This window comes from Scyliorhinus torazame, chromosome 11, assembly GCF_047496885.1.
Source record: "Scyliorhinus torazame isolate Kashiwa2021f chromosome 11, sScyTor2.1, whole genome shotgun sequence".
NCBI lineage: Eukaryota > Metazoa > Chordata > Chondrichthyes > Carcharhiniformes > Scyliorhinidae > Scyliorhinus > Scyliorhinus torazame.
In genome coordinates, this window is record NC_092717.1 from 237,194,823 (window position 1) to 237,220,273 (window position 25,451).

The window sequence follows — 25,451 nt, forward strand, 5'->3', positions numbered from 1 at the left end:
CGCGAATAGACTTTTTTGTGCTGGGTAGGGCATTGATCCCGAAGGTGAGGGGAACGGAGTATACGGCTATAGCCATTTCGGATCACGCTCCACACTGGGTGGACTTGGAGATAGGGGAGGAAACAGGAGGGCGCCCACCCTGGAGAATGGACATGGGACTAATGGCAGATGAGGGGGGGTGTCTAAGGGTGAGGGGGTGCATTGAAAAGTACTTGGAACTCAATGATAATGGGGAGGTCCAGGTGGGAGTGGTCTGGGAGGCATTGAAGGCGGTGGTTAGAGGGGAGCTGATATCAATAAGGGCACATAAAGGGAAGCAGGAGAGTAAGGAACGGGAGCGGTTGCTGCAAGAACTTTTGAGGGTGGACAGACAATATGCGGAAGCACCGGAGGAGGGACTGTACAGGGAAAGGCAAAGGCTACATGTAGAATTTGACTTGCTGACTACAGGCACTGCAGAGGCACAATGGAGGAAGGCACAGGGTGTACAGTACGAATATGGGGAGAAGGCGAGCAGGTTGCTGGCACACCAATTGAGGAAAAAGGGGAGCAGCGAGGGAAATAGGGGGAGTGAGGGATGAGGAAGGAGAGATGGAGCGGGGAGCAGAGAGAGTGAATGGAGTGTTCAAGACATTTTATAAAAAATTATATGAAGCTCAACCCCCGGATGGGAGGGAGAGAATGATGGGCTTCTTGGATCGGCTGGAATTTCCCAAGGTGGAAGAGCAGGAAAGGGTGGGACTGGGAGCACAGATCGAGGTAGAAGTGGTGAAAGGAATTAGGAGCATGCAGGCGGGAAAGGCCCCGGGACCGGATGGATTCCCAGTCGAATTCTATAGAAAATATGTGGACTTGCTCGCCCCGGAACTGACGAGGACCTTTAATGAGGCAAAGGAAAGGGGACAACTGCCCCCGACTATGTCTGAAGCAACGATATCGCTTCTCTTAAAGAAGGAAAAGGACCCGCTACAATGCGGGTCCTATAGACCTATTTCCCTCCTAAATGTAGATGCCAAGGTCCTGGCCAAGGTAATGGCAATGAGAATAGAGGAATGTGTCCCGGGGGTGGTCCACGAGGACCAAACTGGGTTTTTGAAGGGGAGACAGCTGAACACGAATATACGGAGGTTGTTAGGGGTAATGATGATGGCCCCACCAGAGGGAGAAACGGAGATAGTAGTGGCGATGGATGCCGAGAAAGCATTTGATAGAGTGGAGTGGGATTATTTGTGGGAGGTGTTGAGGAGATTTGGTTTTGGAGAGGGGTATGTTAGATGGGTGCAGCTGTTGTATAGGGCCCCAGTGGCGAGCGTGGTCACGAATGGACGGGGATCTGCATATTTTCGGCTCCATAGAGGGACAAGGCAGGGATGCCCTCTGTCCCCATTATTGTTTGCACTGGCGATTGAGCCCCTGGCGATAGCGTTGAGGGGTTCCAAGAAGTGGAGGGGAGTACTTAGGGGAGGAGAAGAACACCGGGTATCTTTGTATGCGGACGATTTGCTACTATACGTGGCGGACCCGGCGGAGGGGATGCCAGAAATAATGCGGATACTTGGGGAGTTTGGGGATTTTTCAGGGTATAAATTGAACATGGGGAAAAGTGAGTTGTTTGTGGTGCATCCAGCGGAGCAGAGTAGAGAAATAGAGGACCTACCGTTGAGGAAGGTAACAAGGGACTTTCGTTACCTGGGGATCCAGATAGCCAAGAATTGGGGCACATTGCATAGGTTAAATTTAACGCGGTTGGTGGAACAGATGGAGGAGGATTTCAAGAGATGGGATATGGTATCCCTGTCACTGGCAGGGAGGGTGCAGGCGGTTAAGATGGTGGTCCTCCCGAGATTCCTCTTTGTGTTTCAGTGCCTCCCGGTGGTGATCACGAAGGCCTTTTTTAAAAGGATTGAAAAGAGCATCATGGGTTTTGTGTGGGCCGGGAAGACCCCGAGAGTGAGGAAGGGATTCTTACAGCGTAGCAGGGATAGGGGGGGGCTGGCACTACCGAGCCTAAGTGAGTATTATTGGGCCGCTAATATTTCAATGGTGAGTAAGTGGATGGGAGAGGAGGAGGGAGCGGCGTGGAAGAGATTAGAGAGGGCGTCCTGTAGGGGGACTAGCCTACAGGCTATGGTGACAGCCCCATTGCCGTTCTCACCGAGGAACTACACCACAAGCCCGGTGGTGGTGGCTACACTGAAGATATGGGGACAGTGGAGACGGCATAGGGGAAAGACTGGAGCCTTGGGGGGGGTCCCCGATAAGAAACAATCATAGGTTTGCCCCGGGGGGAATGGATGGGGGATATGGAATGTGGCAAAGAGCAGGAATAACGCAACTGAAAGATCTGTTTGTGGATGGGAAGTTCGCGAGTCTGGGAGCGCTGACCGAGAAATATGGGTTGCCCCAAGGGAATGCATTCAGGTATATGCAACTGAGGGCTTTTGCGAGGCAACAGGTGAGGGAATTCCCGCAGCTCCCGACACAAGAGGTGCAGGACAGAGTGATCTCAAAGACATGGGTGGGGGATGGTAAGGTGTCAGATATATATAGGGAAATGAGGGACGAAGGGGAGACTATGGTAGATGAACTAAAAGGGAAATGGGAAGAAGAGCCGGGGGAGGAGATCGAGGAGGGGCTGTGGGCAGATGCCCTAAGCAGGGTAAACTCGTCGTCCTCGTGTGCCAGGCTAAGCCTGATTCAGTTTAAGGTATTACACAGGGCACATATGACTGGAGCACAGCTCAGTAAATTTTTTGGGGTGGAGGATAGGTGTGCGAGGTGCTCGAGAAGCCCAGCGAATCATACCCATATGTTTTGGTCATGCCCGGCACTACAGGGGTTTTGGATGGGGGTGACAAAGGTGCTTTCAAAAGTAGTAGGAGTCCGGGTCGAACCAAGCTGGGGGTTGGCTATATTTGGGGTTGCACAAGAGCCGGGAGTGCAGGAGGCGAGAGAGGCCGATGTTTTGGCCTTTGCGTCCCTAGTAGCCCGGCGCAGGATATTGCTAATGTGGAAAGAAGCCAAGCCCCCGGGGGTGGAGACCTGGATAAATGACATGGCGGGGTTTATAAAGCTAGAGCGGATTAAGTTCGTCCTGAGGGGGTCGGCTCAAGGGTTCACCAGGCGGTGGCAACCGTTCGTCGAATACCTCGCAGAAAGATAGACGGAATGGGAAAAAGAAGGCAGCAGCAGCAGCCCAGGATCGGGGGGCGGGGGGGAACCAGAAGGACTCTCAGGGTTGTTAATATATACTGTATAGTATGTATAGGTCGTTGCTACAGATAATTATATATTGGACTGTTAAATTATATTTTTGGAGAGTGTTACCTGTGACAAGGCAGTTGCCAATTAGGGCTAGTTTTCATTTTTGTTATTATTTATTCATTTTTTGTTAATAAAATAGGTCATTGTTATTTGTGTTGTTATAATATTGTGTAAAGGATGCACAATGTACTGGGTTGGTTGACCAAAAATTTTCAATAAAATATTTATTAAAAAAAAAAGCACTTGTCTTTGCAGGGGCAGGCCAGTCGATTTTGGCGGGAGTGGAGCTGGCTGGTTAGTCAATTTCAGCAGGAGCTGAGATTTTTTTTTTTTTTAAATTAGTGTTTTAGGCGGGAACAGGAAGTCGACCCACGGACGTCTGGGAAGACCCTCACCAATAAATTCTGGTGGAGAGGAAACCCGAGACACTACACGTGTAGTGTCTCCCACCCGCCCTCCTCCTCTAACCTAATAATAAAACCCATTGGTCTGAGGTAAGTACCATATTTTATTATATTATTAGTATTTTTTATAAAAAATTTAATTTAGTTGTTAGCCAGATCTTGGTAGAAAGTTAGAGGAATGGCAGGGAAGGGAGTGCAATGTTCCTCCTGCAGGATGTTTGAGGTGAGGGATGCAGTTAGTGTCCATGCTGATTTTACCTGCAGGAAGTGCTGCCATCTCCAGCTCCTCCAAGACCGAGTTAGGGAACTGGAGCTGGAGTTGGAAGAACTTCGGATCATTCGGGAGGCAGAAGGGGTCATAGATAGCAGCTTCAGGGAATTAGTTACACCAAAGATTGGAGATAGGTGGGTAACTGTAAGAGGGACTGGGAAAAAGCAGTCAGTGCAGGGATCCCCTGCGGTCGTTCCCCTGAGAAACAAGTATACCGCTTTGGATACTTGTGGGGGGGGGGACTTACCAGGGGTAAGCCATGGGGTACGGGCCTCTGGCACGGAGTCTGTCCCTGTTGCTCAGAAGGGAAGGGGGGAGAGGAGCAGAGCATTAGTAATTGGGGACTCGATAGTCAGGGGCACAGATAGGAGATTTTGTGGGAGCGTGAGAGACTCACGTTTGGTATGTTGCCTCCCAGGTGCAAGGGTACGTGATGTCTCGGATCGCGTTTGCCGGGTCCTTAGGGGGAGGGGGAGCAGCCCCAAGTCGTGGTCCACATTGGCACTAACGACATAGGTAGGAAAGGGGACAAGGATGTCAGGCAGGCTTTCAGGGAGCTAGGATGGAAGCTCAGAACTAGAACAGAGTTGTTATCTCTGGGTTGTTGCCCGTGCCACGTGATAGTGAGATGAGGAATAGGGAGAGAGAGCATTTAAACACGTGGCTACAGGGATGGTGCAGGCGGGAGGGATTCAGATTTCTGGATAACTGGGGCTCTTTCTGGGGAAGGTGGGACCTCTACAGACAGGATGGTCTACAATATCCTGGGGGGAGATTTGTTAGTGCTCTTTGGGGGGGTTTAAACTAATGCAGCAGGGGCATGGGAACCTGGATTGTAGTTTTAGGGTAAGGGAGAATGAGAGTATAGAGGTCAGGAGCACAGATTTGCCGTCGCAGGAGGGGGCCAGTGTTCAGGTAGGTGGTTTGAAGTGTGTCTACTTCAATGCCAGGAGTATACGAAACAAGGTAGGGGAACTGGCAGCATGGGTTGGTACCTGGGACTTCGATGTTGTGGCCATTTCGGAGACATGGATAGAGCAGGGACAGGAATGGATGTTGCAGGTTCCAGGATTTAGGTGTTTTAGTAAGCTCAGAGAAGGAGGCAAAAGAGGGGGAGCTGCTAGTCAAGAGCAGTATTACGGTGGCGGAGAGGATGCTAGATGGGGACTCTTCTTCCGAGGTAGTATAGGCTGAAGTTAGAAACAGGAAAGGAGAGGTCACCCTGTTGGGAGTTTTTTATAGGCCTCCTAATAGTTCGAGGGATGTAGAGGAAAGGATGGCGAAGATGATTCTGGATAAGAGCGAAAGTAACAGGGTAGTTATTATGGGAGACTTTAACTTTCCAAATATTGACTGGAAAAGATATAGTTCGAGTACAATAGATGGGTTGTTTTTTGTACAGTGTGTGCAGGAGGGTTTCCTGAAACAATATGTTGACAGGCCAACAAGAGGCGAGGCCATGTTGGATTTAGTTTTGGGTAATGAACCAGGCCAGGTGTTGGATTTGGAGGTAGGAGAGCACTTTGGGGACAGTGACCACAATTCGGTGACGTTTACGTTAATGATGGAAAGGGATAAGTATACACCGCAGGGCAAGAGTTATAGCTGGGGGAAGGGCAATTATGATGCCATTAGACGTGACTTGGGGGGGGATAAGGTGGAGAAGTAGGCTGCAAGTGTTGGGCACACTGGATAAGTGGGGCTTGTTCAAGGATCAGCTACTGCATGTTCTTGATAAGTATGTACCGGTCAGGCAGGGAGGAGGGCGTCGAGCGAGGGAACCGTGGTTTACCAAGGAAGTGGAATCTCTTGTTAAGAGGAAGAAGGAGGCCTATGTGAAGATGAGGTGTGAAGTTTCAGTTGGGGCGATGGATAGTTACAAGGTAGCGAGGAAGGATCTAAAGAGAGAGCTAAGACGAGCAAGGAGGGGACATGAGAAGTATTTGGCAGGAAGGATCAAGGAAAACCCAAAAGCTTTCTATAGGTATGTCAGGAATAGGCGAATGACTAGGGAAAGAGGAGGACCAGTCAAGGACAGGGATGGGAAATTGTGTGTGGAGTCTGAAGAGATAGGCGAGATACTAAATGAACATTTTTCGTCAGTATTCACTCAGGAAAAAGATAATGTTGTGGAGGAGAATGCTGAGCCCCAGGCTAATAGAATAGATGGCATTGAGGTACGTAGGGAAGAGGTGTTGGCAATTCTGGACAGGCTGAAAATAGATAAGGCCCCGGGACCTGATGGGATTTATCCTAGGATTCTCTGGGAGGCCAGGGAAGAGATTGCTGGACCTTTGGCTTTGATTTTTATATCATCATTGGCTACAGGAATAGTGCCAGAGGACTGGAGGACAGCAAATGTGGTCCCTTTGTTCAAAAAGGGGAGCAGAGACAACCCCGGCAACTATAGACCGGTGAGCCTCATGTCTGTAGTGGGTAAAGTCTTGGAAGGGATTATAAGAGACAAGATTTATAATCATCTAGATAGGAATAATATGATCAGGGATAGTCAGCATGGCTTTGTGAAGGGTAGGTCATGCCTCACAAACCTTATTGAGTTCTTTGAGAAGGTGACTGAACAGGTAGATGAGGGTAGAGCAGTTGATGTGGTGTATATGGATTTCAGCAAAGCGTTTGATAAGGTTCCCCACGGTAGGCTATTGCAGAAAATACGGAGGCTGGGGATTGAGGGTGATTTAGAGATGTGGATCAGAAATTGGCTAGCTGAAAGAAGACAGAGGGTGATGGTTGATGGGAAATGTTCAGAATGGAGTACAGTCACAAGTGGAGTACCACAAGGATCTGTTCTGGGGCCGTTGCTGTTTGTCATTTTTATCAATGACCTAGAGGAAGGCGCAGAAGGGTGGGTGAGTAAATTTGCAGATGATACTAAAGTCGGTGGTGTTGTCGATAGTGTGGAAGGATGTAGCAGGTTACAGAAGGATATAGATAAGCTGCAGAGCTGGGCTGAGAGGTGGCAAATGGAGTTTAATGTAGAGAAGTGTGAGGTGATTCACTTTGGAAGGAATAACAGGAATGCGGAATATTTGGCTAATGATAAAGTTCTTGAAAGTGTGGATGAGCAGAGGGATCTAGGTGTCCATGTACATAGATCCCTGAAAGTTGCCACCCAGGTTGATAGGGTTGTGAAGAAGGCCTATGGAGTGTTGGCCTTTATTGGTAGAGGGATTGAGTTCCGGAGTCGGGAGGTCATGTTGCAGCTGTACAGAACTCTGGTACGGCCGCATTTGGAGTATTGCGTACAGTTCTGGTCACCGCATTATAGGAAGGACGTGGAGGCTTTGGAGCGGGTGCAGAGGAGATTTACCAGGATGTTGCCTGGTATGGAGGGAAAATCTTATGAGGAAAGGCTGATGGACTTGAGGTTGTTTTCGTTGGAGAGAAGAAGGTTAAGAGGAGACTTAATAGAGGCATACAAAATGATCAGGGGGTTGGATAGGGTGGACAGTGAGAGCCTTCTCCCGCGGATGGATATGGCTGGCACGAGGGGACATAACTTTAAACTGAGGGGTAATAGATATAGGACAGAGGTCAGAGGTAGGTTCTTTACGCAAAGAGTCGTGAGGCCGTGGAATGCCCTACCTGCTACAGTAGTGAACTCGCCAACATTGAGGGCATTTAAAAGTTTATTGGATAAACATATGGATGATAATGGCATAGTGTAGGTTAGATGGCTTTTGTTTCGGTGCAACATCGTGGGCCGAAGGGCCTGTACTGCGCTGTATTGTTTTATGTTCTATGTTCTATATAACTGAAGTCCCTCATCCCTGGTACCATTACAGTAAATTTTCTCTACACCTTGTCGAAGTTTGTTACACCCTTCCTACAATGAGGTGCCCAGGATTGGACACAATATTCCAGCTGGTCGTAGAGTCATGGAGTGAAAGAGCTTTACAGCACTTAGAGGTCCTTCATCGCATTATGTCTGCACCGGCCATCAATCATCTATTTACTCTAATTTTGCTCCGTTGTCTGGACAGCTGGTTCGTGATGCAGAGCGAGGCCAGCAGCGCGGGTTCTATTCGTACCGGCTGAGGCTATTCATGAAGGCTCCGCCTTCTCAACCTTGTCCCTCGCCTGAGGTGTGGTGATCTTCAGGTTAAATCACCACCGGTCAGCTCTCTCCCTCAAAGGGGAAAGAGGCCTATGGTCATCTAGGACTGTGCCAAATTTATTTACTAAATGTTGTGAGGGTTCCCGCCTCTACCACCCTTTCCAGCAGCGAGTTCCAGATTCCCACCACCCTCTGAGAGAAATGTTTTTCCTCAAATCCCCTGCCCTTCACTGTAAATCTATGTCCCCTGGTTATTGATCCCTTGTACAGCTTGCTGTCTGACCTAGTCTGCAAGTAGGCCACACTGGCTACCGCAGCTTGGCAACAGACACCAACATCGGAAACAACGAACCACAAAGACACTCGGTAGCTTCACGTGCAGCACTTGTGGCAGAACCAGCCTCTCGAGGATTAGCCTCTTCAGCCATGCCATATAAAAACAGCCCATCTGAAAATGATTTGTTTGCTGCATGTCATCGATGGGACGCTGCTGGCCGACTCCAGCTGAGGGTAGGAAGTCATTTATAAAGGTTTATCACTACTTCCTTACTTTTGTACTCTTCATTACTGTTTAGAAAGCCAAGGACTTGAGTCTTTTTTAAATCTCCCTTTCCCATTATTCACCGAATGTCACTGGCTCCTGCTAGAGCATGGGCAACAATAATCATTCAAACAGGGAATAGCACTTAAACAAGTTACTCAATGGCTGCAGCACCTGTTCTATTATACCCATTGTGTGAAGATAAGGAGCAACAGACAGGCCATACAATTGGAGGAAAAGCCAGCAGAGGGAAAAAGGCATTAATTCCCTTAATGCCTGGATAAAAAGAGCCAAAGACTGTGTCATTCTGACAAGGCACAGGTGATATATATTGATGCAATTATATCACCTGTACCCAAGTGTTCTGACATAATCAACTATTATAATACGGACTTCTTCCCCGCACCTTCTCCATTCTCTCCCCGCATGCCTCCCACCCAAAGCGGTTCACTGCAGCAAATGTTTGGGAATTTTACATTTTTCTCAAACATCTGATCATAGCTAAACCTGTCCCTCAGAATGCAAAGGCAGTGCTTTTAAAATAAAATAATAATAATAATAATAATAATAATAATAATAATAATAATCGCTTATTGTCACAAGTCAGCTTCAATGAAGTTACTGTGAAAAGCCCCTAATCGCCACATTCCGGCGCCTGTTCGGGGAGGCCGGTACAGGAATTGAACCCGCGCTGCTGGCATTGTTCTGCATCACAAGCCAGCTGTTTAGCCCACTGTGCTAAACCGGCCCCAGTTATTGGTCAAATAGGTCAAAAGTGGCATACATGGAAACATACATAGAAAATAGAAGCAGGAGGAGGCCATTTGGCACTTCAAGCCTGATCCGCCATTCATTATGATCATGGCTGACCCCGCTTTCCCCCCCAAATCCTTTGATCTCTTTAACCCAAGAGCTATATCTAACTTCTTCTTGAAATTACACAATGTTTTGGCCTCAAATACTTTCTGTGATAGATTTACCACTCTCTGGGTGAAGAAATTTCTCCTCTCCTCAGTCCTAAAGGGTTTACCCCTTATCCTCAAACTATTCTTTCTGAATGTACCCTGTCCAAACCTGTTAGAATTTTGTAAGTTTCAATGAGATCTCCTCTCATTCTTCTCAACTCCAATGAGTATAATCCTAACCGATTTAGTCTCTCCTCATATGATAGACCCGCCATCTCAGGAATCAGTCTGGTAAACCTTCACTGCACTCCCTCCATAGCAAGAACATCCATCTTCAGATAAGGACACCAAAACTGCACACAATGCCCCAGGTGCAGCCTCACCAATATCCGATACAATTGCAGTAAAACATCTCTATTCCTATACTCAAATCCTCTTGCTATGAAGGCCAACATACCATTTGCCTTCTTTACTGCCTGCTGTACATGCGTGCTGACTTTCAGCAACTGATGCACGAGGACACCAAGGTCTCCACCAAGGACACCACCTCTCTCAATTTACACCTATTCAAATAATAATCTGCCTTCCTATTTTTGCTACCGAAGCGGATAACCTCACATTTATCCACATTGTACGGCATTTGCCATGCATGTGCCCACTCACTCGTCCTGTCCAAAATCCCGCTGAAGCATCTCTGCATCCTTCTCACAGTTCACACTCCCACCTAACTTTGTATCCCCTGCAAATTTGGAGATAACACATTTCGTTCTAAATGATTAATATATAATGTGAACAGTTGGGGTCCGAGCACAGATCCCTGCAGTACCCCACTCGTCACTGCCCACCAATCAGAAAAAGACCCAAATATTCTAACCTTTTGCTTCATGTTTGCTTCCTGTGATTATTATTTATCAATTTCCACACTTTTCTGTAGTAACAGGCTACAAGACTGGCAGCAAAGCACCAAGAAAAAGTACACATAATTTGGCATAAACAAACTATAAAAATGGATCAAAGTGGTGTAGAATGTTTTCCCTGCCCTTCACTCCGCAGCACACCTGTTACAAATGGTCACACATACAAAATGGTCGCTGTCACAAAAAAACAGCTCCCAGGTCAAGGCAACAAATGCGTAAAGGACAACGGGTTATGAATAACATGAGCGGAAAAATGAATTGCTAAAATATTATCTATTTATCAGCATTTCACAGGGAAAAATTACCAATTAACTTCATCAAGTTGAATGAGCCAAGAGGGAGGCAGAATAAGATCCAGAAAACTCAGCTCACTCAGTGCTTTGTCCAACCATTATAAAGTAATAAACTAAATACAATAAGCTATAGTGAACAGGATATCAAAATAATTTTGATCTGTTTTACACTTTTAAATCATTACGGATATCTTTGTATCTCTACAATGGCACAACTTTAAACTCAGGACACAGTACGTACATCGTACACAAAAAGAATAATCAACAGAGTACATTGACAAATGGTACATCGACAAACAGTGGTTGGTTACAGTGCGGAACAAGGGGCCAAACAAAGCAAATACATGAGCAAGAGCAGCATAAGGCGTTGTGAATAGTGTTCTGTTCCCTGTAAGAACACTATTCATGTGTTCAAAATCTGGACATGGCTCAAAACTTGGAAGTACGGTGAGGAAGTTAACAATAGACTTCAAGAGGACATATACAGGTTGGTGGAATAGATAGATAGGTGCACACAAAATTTAATGCAGAGAAATATGAAGCGATACATTTTGGGAGGAAGAACACGGAGTATCAATGTAAAATAAAGGATACAATTTCAAAGGGGTGCAAGAGTGGTGAAACCTGGGGGTACAAATCATTGGAAGATGGCTGAATAGATTGGGAAAGTGGTTAAAAAGGCATACAAGATCCTGGGCTTTCAAATAAGAGACAAAGAGTACATAAGTAAAGCAAGGATGTTTCAGTGAACCATTGTAAAACACTGGTTCAGACTAAACTGGAGTATTGGGCGCCACACTTGATGAAAGTTGTGACAGCATTACAGAAGATGCAGATAAGATTCAGAAGAATGGTTCTAGAGATAAGGAATTTCAGTTCTATAAATTGGATAAGCTGTGGTTGCGCTCTTTAGAGAGGGGAAAAGCCATTTGATGGAGGTGTTCAAAAGCATGAAGAATCTGGACAGAGTAAATAGGGTGAAACTGTTCCCATTGGCAGAAGGGTCAAGGACTAGAGGACACTGATGTACAGTAAATGACAAAATAAAACAAAGGCACGAAGACGCAAATCTTTTTTACGCAGCATGTGGATAGGATCTAGGATGCACTGCAGAAGAGTGCAATGAAAGCAGGATTAATCAGGGAAATAGATAATTATCTAAAGATAAAATTTTTGCAGGGCTAAGGGTAAAGGGTGGGGGAGTAGGAGTGGGAGTAGCTACGTTGCCCCTGCAGAGATGCCGGCATGGATGTGACAAGCCAAATGGCATCTTTGACTACTGTATTAATTCTGTCATTCCACAAAAGCCTTTTATATTACCCCAACTGCACAATAACTTCTACTCATGATTTGCAATGTTTGTGGCATATTACTAAGACAAACTGATCTTAGGCCAAGGCTTTCACCATGAAAGTAAGCACCTTCAAACTGAATGTATTTTTGAAAGGTGATAAAGAATACCTTACCTTAACGTAACAGTGTGCATAGCAGTGGTGCAGCAGGTTGTCAGATGGCTGATTAAGGCTGCTGACAGCAGGTACAAGTTGCCCAGCGTACATTGGCACTGAATGTTCCAAACTAACTTTGTCCACTTGTATTCTCAAGGCAGGTAGGGGCCGCAATGGATGAAAATGCGGTGCATTCAAGATAGACATGGAGTTCTGGAGGAATAAAAATGTTAATTTGTTTTTTTGAGTGAAGTTAATTTTCATACCGTTTTAAAGGGAATCATAGATTTAACTTTGTGAGTTGATATACTGCATCATGCGGTACCTACATATGCAGATCATGCAAGAGCAAGATTCAGTCCCGGATCTTGTTTTGAATAAGCTGTTTGTCACACAGAGCAACAGTAGGACACTCGTGGTTGAGCGAAAAACAAGGAATCACAAATATGATGGTAGCAAATCTAAAGAGGATTTAAAGAGAAACCTCTTCACTAAGAGTGTTTGAAATGAGGGACTCACTGCCACAAGAAGCATAGAATCTCAACAGTGCAGGAGATCGTCTTTTGGCCCATTGGGTCTGCATCCACCCACCAAAAGATCACTCTACCTGGACCCACTCCAGTCGCCCTATTCCTATAGGTATTGATCATGATCAATCCACCTAACCTGCACATCTTTGGACACGAAGGGGCAATTTAGCATGGCCAATCCACCTAATGTGCACATCTTTTGACTGTGGGAGGAAACCAGAGCACCCGGAGGAAACTCATGGAGACAAGGGGAGAACGTGTAAACACCTCACAGTCACCCAAGGCCAGAATTGAACCTGGGTGCCTGGCACTGTGAGGCAGCAGTGCTAACCACGGTGCCACTGTGCCGCAGTTGAGGCGAATATCATGGAAGCATTCAAGGGGCACAAGGGAGAAAGGAATTGAGGGTGTGCTGATAGTAATAGATAAAACAGGGTGGGGGGAAACTTTGGCATAAACAAGTTAGGCCGAATGGTCAGACTCTCTGCTAATTCTAATAATAATAGTAATAATCGCTTATTGTCACAAGTAGGGTTCAATTAATTTGCTGTGAAAAGCCCCTAGTCGCCACATTCCGGCGCCTGTTCGGGGAGGCCGGAACGGGAATTGAACCCGCGCTGCTGGCATTGTAAGCCAGCTATGTAGCCCACTGTGCTAAACCATCCCTTTACATAATTCTACGTAAGTCTATGTAAAATTAGCCTCCGTAATCCTAAACTAGGAAAGAAAATTTTACCAAGTTCCTAATGATCCCTGCTGGAAGTGGTACATTTGCAGCAAAGGCAGCAACTCGCTGTGTCCCTACCTTTAAACAGTCAGAACCTTCGATAAGCATAAAAAATTGCAAATCCCAGAAAGCTGCAACCAAAAGTGAGGATATGGCGGGAAGAGGTTACGAGAAAAACTGAGCAGAACTGAGACTGGGGGTCTGTCCTGATGACCAGTCGAGTTAAATCACAAATCACGAGAATTTTTAAATTGAAACACTGCGCAACCAGAAGCCAATGGAGGTCAGTGAGTGTAGGGCTCGTGGGTTGAATGAGTGAAGGAACATGCCACAGAGTTTTGGAAAGCTTAATTATAAGGAGCACAGAGGATGGGAGGTCTGCCAAGGAAGCATTTGAACAGTCAATTTTAGAGGTAACGAAGGCATGGGGGAGGGCTTCAGCAGCAGATAAGCTGAGGCGCAGGCGGACTTGGGCGTTTGTTTCAGTGTTCACAAAAGGAAGCAGACAAATTAGTCAATTATCACTTAGCCATATCAATTGAATTTATTGTTCTTCCCCAAATTTTCTAACTTCCTTTCCAGTATTCTGAAAGCTATCTATAGCCAGTTAAAATGGCTAACTCCCGATTTAAAATGGCTAACTCCCGATTTAAAATGGCGAACGGCAAAGGCTGATGGGAAAGTCAGCCAACAGGACACAAACAAGCAGCTGCAGGTTGACTGTGTATTTACCTCTGGAAAGGCCAGACAAGATCGATACCAGCAACCATCAGCATAACAAAACACCATCTATCTGCATACTAATGAGCAATCCCCGGGAACAATGAGCAACATTTAGACACATAAAGCAAAACCAGACTCTTTGGCACCAGTAGAAGCCTACACAAAGGGAGGTGAGCGACCACCTCAGGACCACCCATCGATCAGGGAACCGCTCCAGCATTGGAGAAAATCGAACCAAGTGATTGGACCAGGTACAGGGTCTGCCCCGAAAGGCGGGAAGCCCCTGGGGACTATAAGAATCAAGCCCAAGTTCAAATCGTTCTTCTTGACCAGGTCACTCAGCAACGCGAACCAACCCTTGACAGTGACCGGTCCAGCCACCACTGATATCCAGTAAGTCTTACTTCAACGCTCGCTACGAGATAGGCACTCCTAGCTACCAATCTGTACCAACTTCGAATCCCGCAGGCTCAGAACCCGAATGAAAGGCCATTCATTTCCCTGACCTGGTGGGCCAGTTCCAAGTTAAGTATTGGCCTGTTAGTCGTAGAAGTAGCTTAGACGTAGAATTTATACATGAGTAGTGATTACTGTGTATAATAAATGTGCTTTGATTTAAATCTTACTAAGCGGTGTATTGGATTATTGATCATTACTCGGACTTGAACCAGTAAACGTCCCTCCCTACTGGCGCTAAATCCAGTGTTAAATATAATTCGTATCCCAGAGAGGGGAGTGGAGTGGAGGGGAGGGGAGGGGAGGGGAGAGGGAGTTAGTCAAGAGCAAATAGAAATTTGAAGGAACGCTTAACAAGTCCTTTGCCCCAGTATCCAGAAAAGAACAAGGTACCAGGCAATGGTAAATACTGAACTACCTATTAACAATTCAGGACTTACAACTGCCTTGCTATCTTTCATGAGGACAGTGACTGTTGTATCACAAGGTTTAAGTTAGCGATGAAAAAGGCCAAGACAATCCAAAGTAAAAATACTTAATTGGAAAATGGCCAATTCTAGAGGGTTGAGAAAGGATCTGGCGCAGATAAATTAGAATCACCGATTTGCAGGCAAAATGGGCTGCCTTCAGAGTAGATAGTTTGGGTTCAATAAAAGTGCATTCCCAGAAGGGGGAAAGGGAGGGTAAACAAATCCAAAGTTCCCTGGATGCCAAGAGAGAAAGCAGGTAAGATGAAGCAAAAAAGACAGAGGTTAGGTGGATAATTCAATTGAGAATCTGCCTCAAAATAGAAAGTTCTGAGGGAAATTGAAAAAGCAAGTAAGAGAGGTAAAGAGAAGGTACAAGAAAAGATTGGCGAGTAACAAACTAATTCAAAAGTCATCCATTGGCTGAGTAAAAGGATGATAAAGGAAGGAGTGGATCCAATTGGAGACCTAAAAGGGAATTTACACCTAGAGACAGAAAGCACGGTACTAAATGAGCACTTTCTATCGGTCTTTACCAAGGAAGGCGTTGCTGCGCAAGTTGTTGTGAAGGAACAGGTAGTTGAGACACTTGCTGTATTAAAAATTGATTTGATTTTGATTTGATTTATTGTCACATGTACCAAAGTACAGTGAAAAGTATTTTTCTGCGGCCGAGGAACATACACAGTACGTACATAGTAGAAACAATAATAATCAACAGGGGCCATTGACAAATGGTACATCGACAAAACAGTGATTGGTTACAGTGTGGAACAAGGGGCCAAACAAAGTAAACAAAGCAAATACATGAGCAAGAGCAGCATAGGGCGTCGTGAACTGTGTTCTTACATGGAACAGATCAGTCCGAGGGGGAGTCGTTGAGGAGTCTTGTAGCTGTGGGGAAGAAGCTGTTCCTATGTCTGGATGTGCAAGTCTTCAGACTTCTGTACCTTCTGCCTGATGGAAGGGTCTGGAAGAAGGAAGTGCCTGGGTGGGAGGGGTCTCTGATAATGCTGTCTGCCTTCCTGAGGCTGCGAGAGGTGTATACAGAATCAATGTGGGGGTGGCAAGTTTGTGTGATGTGTTGGGCTTATAATGAGGATGACACAGGCTGGCTCAAGTTGATAATCACAGGACTGGATAATATATGTGTACGGATAAGGAGTAAAGGTGGAAATTGGCCGTACTTTTCCAATCCTCCCTGCGTATAGGAGTAGTGCCAGAGGAGTGGAAAACTGTGAATAGAGTCAGAGTCATTTATGGCACAGGAGGAGGCCATTCAGTCCATCGAGTCCATGCAGACACTCCTCATTGAACAATCCAATCAGCCCCACTCCCCGGTTCACCCTTGGTAGCTCCGCAGGTTTCCTTCAAGTGCCCATCCAATTTCCTTGTGTAATCATTGATTGTGTCCATATCCAATATCCTTGTGGGCAGCAAGGTCCAAGTCACTGCCACTGGCTGCATGAAAATGTTCTTCCTCACATTCCCCCTACATTTCTGGCCCAGAATCTTAAATCTCGCTTCCCTGGTCCTTAAACAATCAGCTAAAGGGGAAGAGTTTTTCATCGTCAGCCTTGATCTTGCATACCTCTATCAAACCTGCCCCAAACTTTCCAACCTAACCTGACATTTTAATGGAACTAAAAATCTTGTGACTTCTGTAATAGTCGGACAATCCACATTCCCAGATTTATGCAAACTCTGAATCTACAGCACTTTCTTTGGCTGATGTTTTTTAAATATTTGTTCTCTATGTAGCATTGCCTCCTTCACCAACATTTTCATGCCTCATTGTTCCTCACATATTTTGGACCTCGTAAAATTATTATAGCCTGAAGTTATTTGTCATTCTGATTTAGTCTGCTGGCAGGTTTCTGTTGCTGCTACTAAATACACTTCCTCCTCTATCATCATTGCTTCTCACCCTCCATCCCAGCACACACCTTCCAAGTTTATTTCTAATCATTGTAATAGTACATTTTATCTTTCTTTGCTCATACTTAATGTCACTCCTTTTCTTGGATATTTCTGTACTAGGTAACACCTCATTCCATTACCTCTCCTCTCCCTGTTTACAACTGATAAATTTGATATGTTTTCTATTCTCTACCAACCTGTCTATTATCATTTTAACTACTGCAACAATGTTCATTGCAGATATCCATCCACTGATATGGGATCATCAGGCAGCCCCTTAGTCACCATTTCAGACTTTAAAGTGAAATAAAACACTGGAAGCTCAGGGGCGGGATTCTCCGGCCGCGTTGGCCCAGCGACTGGAGAATCCCGCCCGAGGTCAATGGATTTTTCCATTCTACGCGGCTTGCCCGTGGCGTTCTTGCGGCGGGCGGGGTGCGAGATTCCAGCCCAGGAGTCTCAGTAGAGAGAAGGCAGACAGCACAATTGTCAGACCACAGAGGTTACAAAGTATTAGTCAGGTAGAAAGGCTGAATTCCACTTTTAAGTAGCAGCTGAATGTCTCCCAGAAACCAACAATGACATAATCAGCCCTCTTAACCACAGAAAGCTGTGTCCGGTCACAGGTCTCTGTGTAGCCGCTGTTTTAATTTTATATGTATCTTCATTTTAAAACCACAATGTGGCATGAAGTCATTACAACTGTTAAAGGTCAACTGATATTCTTTTATCCATTTACCAGAATGGTTCCAGGGATAGGGCTTTTAGGTTAGGTTAGAAAAGCTGGGGTTGTAGGCCTTGGAGCAAAGGGAATTGAACGAAGATTTGATAGGAGGTGTACAACATTATGACCAGCTTAGAAGATAGACGAGGGAGGAAAAGCTCTTCCCATTAGCTGATGGTACAGGGACCAGGGGACACAGATTTAAGATTTTTGGCAGGGGTAATGAGAAGAACATTTTTTAAGCAGCACGTGGTAATGACCAGGGACTCACTGCCCACAAGGTTACTGGAATCAATCAACAATGAACCGAGCAAGTGCGTGGGACTGACAGGATTACCTATCGGCACAAAGGGCCGAATGGTCTCCCTCTGTGCCAGAAATGAATCCATGGCTCTGAATTTCCCAAACTCTTTGAAGAAATCCATCCTGTATACAACTGTAAGATTTTTTTTTAAACAAAAGGTCTCATTACCTTTTGACCTAAAATTATAGGAAGTAAATTGTCCAGCAGGTTGAACTCAGCCAGAGTAATTATAATTGTCGTTTTTAAAACTGTTATACATGTTAATCTTGTTGGAATATACTCTTCTAAAGCAGCCACCTCCTCTTGGCTTGGCAATATTCTGCTCTCATCCACAGTTTCTGAAAGATATCAAAAGGTCAATATTAGCATATACATCATTACTACGAGAATAATTGGAGGCAATTGGGAAAATAATCATAATACTAACGATCACTAAGTTTAACGGGTCTTGACGAATACGATTTCAAGAACAGGTCAGAGAATGTACATAAAAGACACAAAATCTAATGGCCACTGGCTGACCTTTTCAATGGACCAAGTGCTAGATATTGGAAAACAGTTACATCATAGAAAGCATCCAATCTGGCTGCATCACAGCCTGGTACGACAACTGCTCAGTCCAAGACCGTAAACTAGAGTCGTGAACACAGCCCAGTCTATCATGCGAACCCGCCTCCCATCCATTGACTCTGTCTACATCTCCCGTTGCCTTGGGAAAGCGGACAGCATAATCAAAGACCCCTCCCACCCGGGTTATTATCTCTTCCAACCTCTTCCGTCGGACAGAAGATACAAAATCTGAAAACGTGCACTAACAGGTTCAAAAACAGCTTCTTCCGCACTGTTACCAGACTCCTGAATGACCCTCTTATGGACCGAACTGATCTCTCTCTACTGTTGTAGCACTACACTCCATATGCTTCAACTGGTGCCTATACTTATGTATTCACATTGTGTATTTATCGTATGTCCTATGTTTTTCATGTGTGGAGCGATCTGTCTGGGCTGTACACAGAACAATACTTTTCACTGTACCTCAACACACGTGACAATAAATCTAAATCTGAAGCAAGTGAAACAAAATTTGAGCTCGCAAAGTGACCCCTCTCACCTTAAGTAGCATCTATGCGTTTGGAGTCAAACCTCTCTCAGCACTCCAACTAAACATCAAGTTGTTTGGAACTCATCCTCTTGGTCAAACCAGCTCCCACACTGAACAATGCTTTGGTGATCAAAGCCCACACACCTCAGCAGCCCACAGAACCCACCCATTTGCTCTCCCCCAAACCGGTCAGTTAGCTGATCAGAGCCCACATGCCTTAGCTGAATGTGCTTTCCTCAAACAAAATGCAGCCTCCTCACATCAGGGCATCATCTCTTCCCCCATTGCTGGTTATTATAACTGATTGAAACCAGCTACCCCATCCTCCTTTACATGCCATTCCTTTCCCTTTCCTCCTCTCCCTATCTTATTTCTTTGTCCTCTTCCTTTATCAACTCTCTCTACTTTCTCTTCATCCCAGGAACCTCCCAAATACCTCCAGAAGACATCACTCTTCGTCTATTCCGTTTTTCAATCGTACTTGACTTCAAACTGCATTTACGTTTTACTTCCTCTGTGTAATTAACCGTAAAAGGAGATTGACTGCTACATTAAAAATATTGAAAGTTTCATAAATGCCAAAGATAAAGATTACATTATGCAAAATCAACCTTTCCACTTTCTAACTAATTATGCTATAGAATAAATAGTTCATTTTACACTATTAAAATGCAACAGCGGATCTAGGACGGGATTCTCCGGTCCCCCCGTCGTGTGTTTCTCAGCGGCTCGCTGTTCGCTGGCAGCGGGATTCTCTCTTCCCGTTGCTTTTCAATGGGATTTCCCATTGAGGTCACCCCACATCGCCAGGAAACCCATGGCCGGGGCGAGAAAAGAGAATTCCAACAGCCGGACAATTCCGGCCATTAATCGTTACAAAATCTCTCAATTGAAAAAGTTCAGATCATTACTTTTAAGTGATACACAACAAATTTTGTTTTAACCTGAATTAGACTTGCTGTATGGCTCATACTCATGATCCAATCCACACGCCACCATCTTTAGTATTCTGTGAACAGAGCTGCTATCCAGCCGGACTTCCATTGGGCCCACAACTAGACGTTTGGTGGACATCTCTTGGACACTGCCCAGATCTTCGTTTTTGTTAGTGGAAACATCTTGTTGTTGGACGGAACCTGAGAACACAACAACAGCAAATAGCATAAGCACAGCCTATCTTGAGGAAAGGCAGTCTGGAACATATAAACCCTTGGAATTAATAAAACCAGCTTCTAAAAAGAGAGAAACATCAGGTCAAAAAAAACAAAAAACGATCCAAAGTAGAATGATAGTAGTCATGGAAATCTGTAGACTTATTTAAACACACAAATTTTCAAAATGCAAATAAATCCAGAATTAAATAATTAATACAGGACAGTACAGGTAATCCAATATGGATAAAACTAGAGAATATGTTTCCTCAGAACATAAGGACTAGGAGCAGGAGTAGGCAATTCAGCCTCTTTTGAGTCCGCTCCACCATTCTATACAATCCTGGATGATCTCCTCTCAGCCTCAACTCCACTGTCCTGCCCATTCTCCATAACCCTTCAACCCATTACTAATTAAAAATCTGTCCATCTCTTTCTTCCGTTTACTCACTGTCCCAGCATCCATCGCACTCTGAGGTAGTGAATTCCACAGATGCACGATCCTTTGAGAGAAGTAATTTCTCCTCATCTCTGTTTTAAATCTGCTACCCCCTTATCCTAAAACTATGACCTCTCGTTCTAGGTTGCCCAACAAGAGGAAGCATCTGCTCGACACCTACTTTGTCAATACCTTTTATCATCTCATATACCTCAATTAGATCTCCTGTCAAACTTCTAAACTCGCGAGAGTATAGGACTAACTTGCCCAATCTCTCTTCATAAAACAAACCCCTTGGACGGGATTTTCCGTTTGGGAGACTATGGGCTGGATTCTCCAATTTCCTACGCCAAACTCGCATTCGACGATTGGCCAGAGAATCTGTTTTGACGCCGGAATCAAGGGCGGTGCCTGTTTTCGGATGCTCCTCCCCCTCCAAAACGGTGTCATCGCTGAATACGCCGCACGCCTTTGAGACGGCCTCAGGACGTCACCTGAAGGCCCTCCCTCGATGCTCCTCCCCTGATGGGCCGGCTTCCCGACGGCATGGATCACTTGTGGTCTGAGGTTTCATCAACCGTGTTGCGGCTGTATCCATCGTCGCCACAGTCAGGGGAAGGGGGCGGAGTGGGGGGTGAGGGGGGGACCCGTTCCGCTGGCTGGGGGGGGGGGGGGGGGCTTTGGTGGGAGCTGAGGGGACGGGTGGGGGGTGGTCCGGAAGTGGCAAGGGGGGGTGACAGAGGGGCCACTATCTGGCAGGCTGGGTCCACGCGTGGCCAGCACCATGTTGTAGGGCGCGATCGCCGCAGGTTGCCACTGTGCGCATGTGCAGCCACGGGCCCAGCAATTTTCCATCTGAATCTGCAGGGAACGCCAGGGGTTTATGTGGCAAGGCTGCGAGCCCCGCACCGGGCAGAGCGTCGGCGCGGGGGCACCGCCAACTTTTTGGTTGTAATACTGGACACATGCTCCGGACCGAACCTCAAAATTGGAGAATCCAGCTCTATGTTCTCCCATCGGAGCTGAATTGCACCAGTTTTACGATCCCCTTGTGGTCATAAAGCGGGATACAATTCAGTGTTCCATGCCATGCAAATTTATGCATTGCGTGGAATACAAGGGATTCCCAGAGAACCCTGCTATTGGGCCGCCACCTTGAGCAGGCCGTCCGAGAGCGAGGTCCCACGGCCAGCTACACCACCCTTGCCCTCACTGCAAATCGGCCCCAGCCCTCCCCCACAACGCAAATTGACCCTGACACCCACTCCCCCCCCACCAGCAGCCCCCTACCCCCGATTGTCTTGGCTTCCCCCTCCCAGGACAACTGTAATAGGAGGACACTCTCCCCAGGAACCCGAGTAATAGGGTACCTCTCACAGGAATCCCTGCAATAGGGGGTGTGTCCCCCAGAAGGGCCCCTGTAATAGGGAGACGCCCAGACCTATATGGCGAAAGCCCAATGTTTGTAAACATGGACCATATCAAAGAGAGGTAAGTATAGTGAAATAACATGATTTCTTGGAATAGACTTGCATCTCTTTGTTGTGATCAACGTTTACAAATATTGGGGTTTCACCACTTAGGTCACTGAAGCATGAAGGGACATGAATGGACAAATGACAAAGCTGCACATGGTTTTTACGAGCTGTCAATCACAGACCACTACTCAAAAGCTATGAATGGCTTGCAGATAATGGATCTGTTCGAACCAGACTCAGGCACGGCTTCTCTCCTTTGAGGAATGGACACGTGGACCAGCAAGCTATAATGCTTCCCACTGTCTTTGTCTGGACTCCTCTCTAGCTTCCAGACAGGAGTCCCTTTTCTAGGGGGAGGAGAGGTCAGTGGTATGGAGAAGGGAGGGTCTGTGGAAGGGGTTCCTTTATCCAGGGAATCCTGGGAGGGGAGGGGGGGGCTATTACAGTGGTGTCTGGGGGGGGTCCCAGAGTGTGGGCTTGGACCGTCTCTACCAGTGTGGCCCTGGTGTGGACCTCGCGGTGAGCCAAGGGACCGCCTTGGACCACTGCAAGGTCCACTGTCAGGTTCACCACTGCTGAGACCACAAATGATCATTAAGGCCCATTTGCATTTATTTACATTCCCCTGCCAGCGCGCATCGTGGGCCTCATTCACGCCACCACCGGGGTGGGGAAATCAGAGCATTGTATTCGGATCAGCGCCCGCTTCCGATCCTGCCCTGACGCACCATTCTCTGTCCCATCAGGGACGCATTCCGGGCCTCCGAGGATGGAGAATCCTGCACCTCATCTCTGGAATCAATGTGGTGAACCTCCTCTGAACTGCCTCCAATGCAACTACACCCTTCCTCAAATAAGGGGACCAAAACTAAACATACTACTCCAGGTGCAGTCTCAGCAATGCCTTAAACAGTCGCAGCAACTTATCCACATCTCTAAATGGTCCTATATCAGTACAAAAATGTAACTTGCGCCCACTTTTGCCAATTTCTCCCGATTCCTTCTTGTTCCTACTGAAGGTACACAGATTCAGCAACACAAGGAACACAACTAGTGTTGCAACTCTCTCCATGATTGCTCTGGAAGATTAATCTTCAGGACACAACTTGCAAAATCCAGGCAGAATTAAACAAAGTTGTGATTCGTTTTTAATTCTCTTTGACCATTTCAATTTTTTAAATTGTAAAAATATTTGAGATGAGGGGAAGTGGTTGTTTCATTAACATATAGACTAATGCAATTGAGTAACAGGGAGAATGTTTCCTTTTCAATTGTCACAGGAAGGCTGTATGTCAGAAGAATGGACGAATGGCAGAAGTGTGGAGGTGGGATGATTCAAGGCAGGAGCTGATATAGTGAGACTTCCAGGAATACATATAATCAGAGTTGACCCTCAGTGTTACACTTGGGGTCAACACTGGTTATATGTATTCCTGAAGGCAACCACCGTTGCACTTAATGCAAGGTGTAGATTAGGCCAGAGTTTTGGATTGTCTCAACTTTGTGGAAAATGTCTGCCAAGGGAGCACTGGAATAGTTGACTCGATATTAGCTGACAAGGAAATCCAGTGCAGGGTCAAAACTTTTGTACAAATCACTCAAGGTTTTGAATGGCCGGAACACTTTTAAACCTATCTAAAGTCAGTTTAAATAGCAATGAAAGATTACCTTTCCCCATTCCCTCCCAGTAATATCTGAACATTTAAATTTCTGATTGTCTGATGAGCTCCATGGGACTGAGTATCCAAGCAGAGCAGAGCTCCAACGTCAACAGGACTATTGAAGTTTCAACCACATCGCGGCCAAGCAATACAGGCAGGGTTTTTCCTGAAGCTAAAATCCAAACTGCAATTAAACTGCCCAGACTATTCGCTTTGGTGCAAATACACTTTTAATATATCAGCCAGAACAGTGCTAGGATCCATATTTTTCTCAACCCTATATTCACTAAGTAAAGATATTAGCAAACTCTTTTTTATTTTAAAAAATATATATATTTTATTGAAAATTTTTTCCCTGAACAACATTTTTTCCCGCTTACAAAACAAACAAAACGATAACAATAACAAAACAGAAATGTTTAACTTTTTAACAATAATAATAATGATAATAGTACACAAGTAACAAAACCTCATTCTCTATTGACCTATATTCAACTAAACCTCCTCCCCCCTCCCCCTGGGTTGCTGCTGCTGGTCATCTGTCTTCCCTCTAACGTTCCCCTAGGTAGTCGAGAAATGGCTGCCACCGCCTGGTGAACCCTTGAGCCGATCCTCTCAGGGCAAACTTTATCTGCTCCAGTTTAATAAACCCCGCCATATCGTTTACCCAGGCCTCCAGTCCGGGGGGTTTCGCCTCCTTCCACATGAGTAGGATCCTGCGCCGGGCTACGAGGGACGCAAAGGCCATGACATCGGCCTCTTTCGCCTCCTGCACTCCCAGCTCTTCCGCAACTCCAAATATAGCTAACCCCCAGCTAGGTTTGACCCGGGCATTCACCACCTGCGAGATCACTCCCGTCACTCCCTTCCAATATCCTTCCAGTGCCGGGCACGCCCAAAACATATGTGCGTGGTTTGCCGGGCTCCCGCCACACCTCCCACATCTGTTCTCCACTCCAAAAAACCTGCTCAATCTTGCCCCCGTTATGTGTGCTCTATGTAGCACCTTAAATTGAATCAGGCTAAGCCTGGCGCATGAGGAAGAGGAGTTTACCCTGCTTAGGGCATCAGCCCACATACCCTCCTCTATCTCCTCCCCTAATTCTTCTTCCCACTTTCCTTTTAGTTCGCCCACCGACTCCTCCCCCTCTTCCCTCATCTCTCTGTAAATCTCTGACACCTTGCCCTCTCCGACCCACACCCCTGAAAGCACCCTGTCCTGTATCCCCTGTGTCGGGAGCCACGGAAATTCCCTCACCTGTTGTCTAGTAAACGCCCTCACCTGCATATATCTCAAGAAATTTCCCCGGGGTAACTTATACTTTTCCTCCAATGCTCCCAAACTCGCAAAAGTCCCATCTATGAATAAATCTCCCACCTTCCTAATTCCCAACTGGTACCAGCTCTGAAATCCTCCATCCATTCTTCCTGGGGCGAACCTATGGTTGTTCCTGATAGGGGATCCCACCAGGGCTCCCCGCACCCCTCTCTGTCGCCTCCACTGTCCCCATATGTTCAGTGTTGCCGCCACCACCGGGTTCGTGGTGTACCTTTTAGGTGAGAGCGGTAGCGGTGCCGTCACCAGCGCCTCTAGACTCGACCCTTTACAGGACCTTCTCTCCAGCCTTTTCCACGCCGCTCCCTCACCCTC

General features: G+C 46.2%; 1 protein-coding gene across 6 annotated transcripts in view; it reads right to left on the bottom strand.

The window, feature by feature from the left end:
• The window catches only part of LOC140385858 (intermembrane lipid transfer protein VPS13B-like), a 1,311,478-nt gene that overhangs the window by 1,005,690 nt on the left and 280,337 nt on the right, over positions 1-25,451 (bottom strand). For all 6 annotated transcript variants that reach the window (XM_072468452.1, XM_072468451.1, XM_072468450.1 and 3 more), the window contains exons 13-15: positions 20,016-20,207; positions 18,138-18,307; positions 12,137-12,331 (exon numbers count right to left, since the gene is read on the bottom strand). In XM_072468452.1, the coding sequence (XP_072324553.1) occupies positions 12,137-12,331; positions 18,138-18,307; positions 20,016-20,207 (557 nt within the window). The remainder of the gene's footprint in view (positions 1-12,136; positions 12,332-18,137; positions 18,308-20,015; positions 20,208-25,451) is intronic.